This window comes from Rosa chinensis, chromosome 2 (assembly GCF_002994745.2).
Source record: "Rosa chinensis cultivar Old Blush chromosome 2, RchiOBHm-V2, whole genome shotgun sequence".
In the NCBI taxonomy this organism is placed as follows: Eukaryota; Viridiplantae; Streptophyta; class Magnoliopsida; order Rosales; family Rosaceae; genus Rosa; species Rosa chinensis.
The window spans coordinates 73,592,118-73,598,472 of NC_037089.1; the positions used below are offsets into that span (position 1 = coordinate 73,592,118).

The 6,355-nt window shown below is 36.3% G+C and overlaps 1 protein-coding gene across 4 annotated transcripts; it reads right to left on the reverse strand.

Moving 5' to 3' along the window:
* Nucleotides 1-831: 831 nt before the first annotated feature.
* On the reverse strand, nucleotides 832-3,922 carry LOC112188859. Of its 4 annotated transcripts, none has more exons than XR_005805963.1 (5): nucleotides 3,604-3,922; nucleotides 3,117-3,198; nucleotides 2,505-2,663; nucleotides 1,291-1,960; nucleotides 832-1,198 (listed from the first exon to the last, which is right to left on the reverse strand). XR_005805963.1 is itself a non-coding variant. In XM_024328094.2 (4 exons), the coding sequence occupies exons 1-4, from the start codon at nucleotides 3,793-3,795 to the stop codon at nucleotides 2,243-2,245; spliced, it is 504 nt and encodes a 167-aa protein (XP_024183862.1). In that variant the 5' UTR covers nucleotides 3,796-3,922; the 3' UTR covers nucleotides 1,986-2,242. The 4 variants fall into 4 exon arrangements, 1 of the variants encoding a protein (XP_024183862.1); XR_005805962.1 differs by having other exon boundaries at nucleotides 832-1,193; nucleotides 1,291-1,966; XR_005805961.1 differs by having other exon boundaries at nucleotides 1,291-1,966.
* Nucleotides 3,923-6,355: the final 2,433 nt, after the last annotated feature.

The window sequence follows — 6,355 nt, forward strand, 5'->3', positions numbered from 1 at the left end:
ATGTAGCGGACTTATTTACTAAGTCGTTACCAAAAACCCCTTTCGAGAAACATGTGAAGAGTATCGGATTAAGAAGATTATCCGAACTCTCATGATCTTCAGGGGGAGTCTAAATCAGGGGGAGTATCTAGAAACATACTCCACACTCAATGCACGTTGCACTCTTTTTCTCCTTCGACCAAGGTTGTTTTTTCCCACAGGGTTTTATTACTTGGCAAGGTTTTTAACGAGGCAATTTCGAAGCGCACGGTTTAGACAAATACTATCGACATGAAATATCCAAGGGGGAGTGTTGTAGTATATATGAAACATGTTGTATTGTTCATAGTATAAAATGTCTATGTCATGTATAAGATAGGTATTTTAGGTATAGTGACTTGTGAGTCAAGCTTTATGCCAATGGGGAACAAGTGTGGCAATCATCATCATCACAACCACAATGTGAAGCTGCAAATGAAGAAGCCACAAGATGAGGCTACAATTGAAGATGCCATCAAGTTGTATCATTATTTACTTCAAAATGTATCCCTATAAATATCTCCTTTGAATGAAATGAAAGACACACTTGAATCTCTATAATCTCTCTCTCTCTGTCAATTTTGCTTGTCCTTAAACACCTTGTTATTTTTTAACCGTCTTTCCTTTATTCCATTGGCTATGCCACCATTTCCTTTATCTGAATGTATCATTTAATAAATCTTGAATGTTTCTGATATGCTTGATTATGAAGTTTTAACTAGTAATTCATAGAAGTTAAATTCTAGTTATGAAATTCAAAGATTTACTCAAGGTTTCTTGTAAACCAACCATAAATCATCATCTGGATTCGTCTTCACAAAATAGAATTATATTCTACTTCATTATATATACAGAGAAACACAGATTCTAGAAGGAGGAGAAACCAAGGAGGAAAGCAGTCAGTAACTTGGCAGCAAAGTCTCCCATCTGAAATCATGGTCAACGTACTTTCCAGGCTTCTGTTAGATTTACACTAATCTAGTGCTATTTGAATTCAAAACTAAATCATATATGAATATGAACTTAGGTTCTATACAATGTGGTGTTCATCAAGTTTTCCTCTTTCCTCTCTGGTGCAATTCTGGTATGTATGCCGATCATGGCGTGCACTAGCAGGCAGTCACCTTGATACTTTGCATAGCTCAAACATAGCTGGAAACAATATGGGCCTCATCCTGCACTGTGATCATCCCATTAAAAATGAGCTTTACTTTGTCGATTACCCTTCTAACAATGATGGCAAGAAGATAGCAGAAAGGAAAATTAACAAACCTTTTTGTGCTTTAATGCCTGAGTTTGAAGTGGTAGCCTGGTAGGCTCATTTGATGGTTTGCTCTGCTTAGCTGATGCAGTGTGCAATGATGCACCATACATATATAATCCATTCACTAGGGATTATATAGACCTGCCCAGGACCATCCAGTATCCTAATCAACATAGACGTGATATTTGGATTTGGATATAGTCCCTTAACTGAAGTATAGAAGGTCCCTTAATTGAAGTATACAAGGTAGTGAAGAGAACTTATTACAGTCCCTAGTCACCTAGTGAATATTGCAGACAAAGCAAGAGGAGTAATTATTCGGATCCTGAACGTTTTGGAGAGTGGCAGTATGTAATATGTTGTTGGAGTACCAAGGTAGGGCTCTAGTTCTTTATGACCCAACTAATGGAAATTTTACAGAGCTTGAATTCGAAGGGCTGCCAAGATGGTTTCAAACTGTTGTTCATCTGGGCAGACTCGATCAGGTTGATACCGTTTTTAACAGGTGAAGTACAAACTAAGATGAATTCTAAGCTAGTTTCCTTAAAATTCTGTCAAAGCTTCTTTCCTTGCAATTCTGCTGATTGAAATAAATCCCTGCTATTATTGAACTGTCTTTGCTGCCATTGCCCTTTGGAATGTGAGCAACTGAATAAATGTTGAATATTTCCCATTTGCCTGAAGCTTCATAATCAACTTTTAGTTATAGACAATGAAAATCTATATTATGCAGAAAATTGAAAGGTAATCCTCCATCATGTTGAGCCATCATCAACCAAATATAATTAATGGATTAATATATACATCGTTTATAAAAGAGTAAAATATACTTTCATGACATCTAATTTGCTAGACATGGATGTGCAAACTTGTCCCCAGACTTGGACAAAACAAAGTGCCAAAGTACACATTCAGAACACAGAAAATTGCTTGTGGTTAAATAGCCTCACTGGTCAGGGGTTACTTCTGAGTATCAGTACTTCTCAAGCGATCCAAGACATAATTTTCGCCTGTTAAGTACTCAACTAGGCCTTCAAAAATTATCCCAAAAAAAACAGTAATCACCACAAATGCTGAAACACAGCCAAGACTTGAAGCAAACTCACAAGTATTTTAAGAGATAAAGATCCTCAATCACACTTCTTAATCCTGCCAAATTCGATGATATTCCTATGTTTTCAAAAGAATTTATTCTAATAAGGGTATGTCAATTATGACGTACCATTGGTATAGTTTCGACAATCATGATGGCCAACCCTTAGATGAGTTTTCCAGACTTTGTTAAATTCACTAGCTTTATCGATGGCACCTGCTTTGGAAGATCCAACAAACCAGCATTTGGTTCTTGGAAGCTTCGATAACTTCCTTGTTAGAATAACTCCTAGCAGAAAAAACAGAGCCCATTAAGAAACACAGAAATGAAAACAACTAAAAGAAATTTGAAACCCCAAGTTCATTAGTGAAAGTGAATAAATTTACTCCAACCACAATTCTATGATTCTTGCCTTCCCAGCTTCACATTATATGTTAGTCATTCGCAAAAGGAAATGGCATGTGCAGATTTTTGCACGAACATCATAAGTATGGTATGTCAAAAGTAGTTTCAATAAATGATTACGCGGCTCAAGACTTAAAGACACTACCAAGGATTCAATGATCTATTCCCTCAGGAGTAGTATAAAAAAAGAACCATGTCTAATATAATGGTTTGCATTGTATATCACAGTAACTCGATCAAAAGTAGTTACGCTAAGGGATGAACTCTCTCTCTTGAACAATATTAAAGCAGTATATGAATAGCAGAGACTAAATGTAGTAGGTTCTGTATGCTAACCTGGTATTGCTTTACCAGATAGAACTGCAAGTGCTGCATATATGTTTTCAGGATCTTTAGGTTGAAAATCAAAAACCAAAGCCTGCAAAACAAGTTTCGATAAAATTGAAGTTCAAACTTTTCTACTGAAGGAAACACAATCTCACATATTGCAACCATGTTACAGACTGTCCAAAACTGGAGTCTCAAACTTTCAATTACAAAGCTTGATACTCGATTCCAGTCTGCGATTCCATATAGTAAACAAAATCTGTAAATCAAATATCTTTGATTAAGGACCTCAAAGATTCAAGGACCAGCGTGAGACAAAAGCCCAAAAGTTTATTTTGACATAAAGAAGAAGCAGTAGCAACTATAATCATGCACCACTAAAATTTTTGATACAAACCAATAAAGCAAAACCAAATTGTAGTTAACTAAACCAAAGAAGCCAGTTACTAAGAGAGTCCAAGTGAATCGAAATGGTGGGAATTGGAGGGAGGAGTACCTGAGAATGTGGTGGTGGTGAGGAGGGCTTAATGATGACCATGAAGTGCTGCAAATCCCAGAGATTGAGAGAGTAAGCAGTAGAGGTGAGGAGCTGGGCAGGTCCTTTTGCGGCTCTTAGAGGCACTGCTGCAACATACACCTCATCTCTATTACTGCTGACTGTTGGTTTCATAAGAAGAGATGACGCCATTTGCTTTGGGAAACAACTGAACCAACCGTTAGAGACGTCTAGCGGTTGAAGAATTCTTTCGACACTAAAACAGAATGGGTGGTATACGTGCTTCCGCTGGTCTTTGACGGTTATGCCCCTATTTACTCTTTTGTATGTATCGCACCACTTCCACGGTTTGGTTCTGCTTCTTTGCTCGACTTGCTCTGTTTCATTTGGATTTTGTGGTTTGATGCTTGGTTGGTTTCTGTAGTGGGAAAATTTGAGTTTTTAGTGGGATTTGGGCAGCAGACAGAGAATTTAGAGTGGAAGTTGAAGCAATAGGTCATGTGCGCCACAAAAATTTGGTTCGTCGATCTCTTGGGATACTGCGTCCAAGGGACTCACAGGTACCACTTTGTTCTGAAGCACCGAAGTTTGTATGATTGATTGAATCCATGATTTGAATCCATAAAATGGGTTATCCAAGTGCATTTAGTTCGTTCGAATCTTTTGTGGCTTTGGTATCTGATAGGTTGATTGATCTCTCGGTGTTGTGCATATAGTGGCATACTCTTCTAAAAAAAAATTATAATAGTAATCAGTAAGTTGGTCATGTAAAAAGGCCTGATTTGCCTTTCGAATCTCAGAATGTTGGTTTATGACTACGTCAACAATGGAAACTTGGAGCAGTGGCTTCATGGAGCTATGCGTCACCATGGATATCTTACTTTTCCTCTGATGCCAAGGTGTTGTTCTTATTTAACAAGATATACTTTTTGTTGGAACAAATTTGTGGGTATGGGTTATGAGAGAGTTTATGCTTCTAAGGCACGTTGTAGCAACGCTTTCCTTAAGACATTATTTGCCCCACTATCAAGTGTGCAAAGGGAATAATCAAATATGCCTTTAGGATACAATGAAGCCCAGCATAATGCTGTTGTTGATTGATGTCTTGCAGTTACGAAGATCAACCTAAACACTCAAAAGAAGGTTTACAAGATGGCTCAAGGTTACTAGAAACTAATTGTGCACTATTAATTTCTAGTAGTTTTATATGTAATAAAACAGAAAATGGTGAATATTTGGAGGCTTAGATCTTCTTAGGATTCTCTAGGATTGTCTTGAGATTGTGTAGGATTTCCCTTTTCTGTAGAGAATGAATAGAATGAATCCTTTATATAGAAGTATATGTACCCCTTCAAAAGGTAAGGTACCTTTTCATTTGTATTATTTGATTTTTGGTCATACCACTTCACTCAGATAAATCCAAAAGGTGCAAACATAAATTGACACCTTTTCATTTCTTAATAAATAATTCTAATTTGAAAATCTCTCCAACAATCCTCCACCATTTTCAAAATATAAAGATATAATCAAAATATGATTTTAAAAACATTTTGAAAATTCTTGAGCATAATCTTGGAAAGCTTAGTGCATAAACTAAGGTGTCTTGTGGACTTGAACCTTAGCTTAGTGAGAACACATCAAAGTTAAGTCAGAATGGCGAAGTGGCCTTAGCTTTGAACTTGCGATTCTATGTGATTTAACCGGACACATTTCACACACTATCTTTCAACTCCCTTTAAAGTGTTTTTACAAGCCGACACGTGGATTGACCTTGTGTCTATATCCTATTTCATGAGTGCTCTAGAAACTAGTCCAAGTCGCATAGAAGGCGGCACCACCTTCACACTCATATAGGTAAGCATGTAGTACCCCTGTAACTATAGTACTTTCAATCATGCTTATTAAGAGGATTAACTCAACCTCCACCATACATTACAGATACTAAGCACTATTTCACCTTTGGATGGATATGATATATATGTAGAGACAAATATTCATTTATTTATTTTAGTGCTTGCAATCACTACATATGATGTACTTTGCTCATTGAACTCAAGGCTTGATGTTTCAAGTGTTGAGTTGAGTTTCCATCATTGGTGATCAAAATTTTGGACTTCCCCATCCCATTTGATGTATCACCCATCAAATCCTTGTAAATTTAAAGATTTACAAGTACTTTGTTAATTGGTCAATCAATCTTAATCATGACCATAGAATTAACGGTTCTCATAGTCATTTATAATTATGTTGCATAGCTATGTCTCAATAATGAGGCGGTAATCATCATTGTTATTATTTACTTGGCAAATGCCCTGTGATAGTGAAGACTATCAATGAATTTCTTATTCATAAACTTAAGATCCATCTCAAGTTTTGATTTGGATTTTCTAGTGACATTTCATCTAGTATTATGCCAAACTCATCTTTATATTAGATGATATACTCATATTCAATACTTGAGTATTCACAGTCCATAATCAAGCCATAGACGCTGCAAGTTTTTTTTTATGGATATCATGCAATGTAACTTAATTCACAGAGGCTTTTAATAAGCTTGCATTTTCGATATACATATAATCAACTAGTTGCTTTCCAAATAGGATCCAACTAGCACACAGAAGCAATTTTTTTTTTTTTTATCATAAAATTTGCTTGAGCACCCTTGCATCCAGATCTTACTGGTGCTACAAACGCAATTGCCTCATTGTTTTGTTTATCATGAGATGCACATTTCAAAATAAACTTTTGTTTA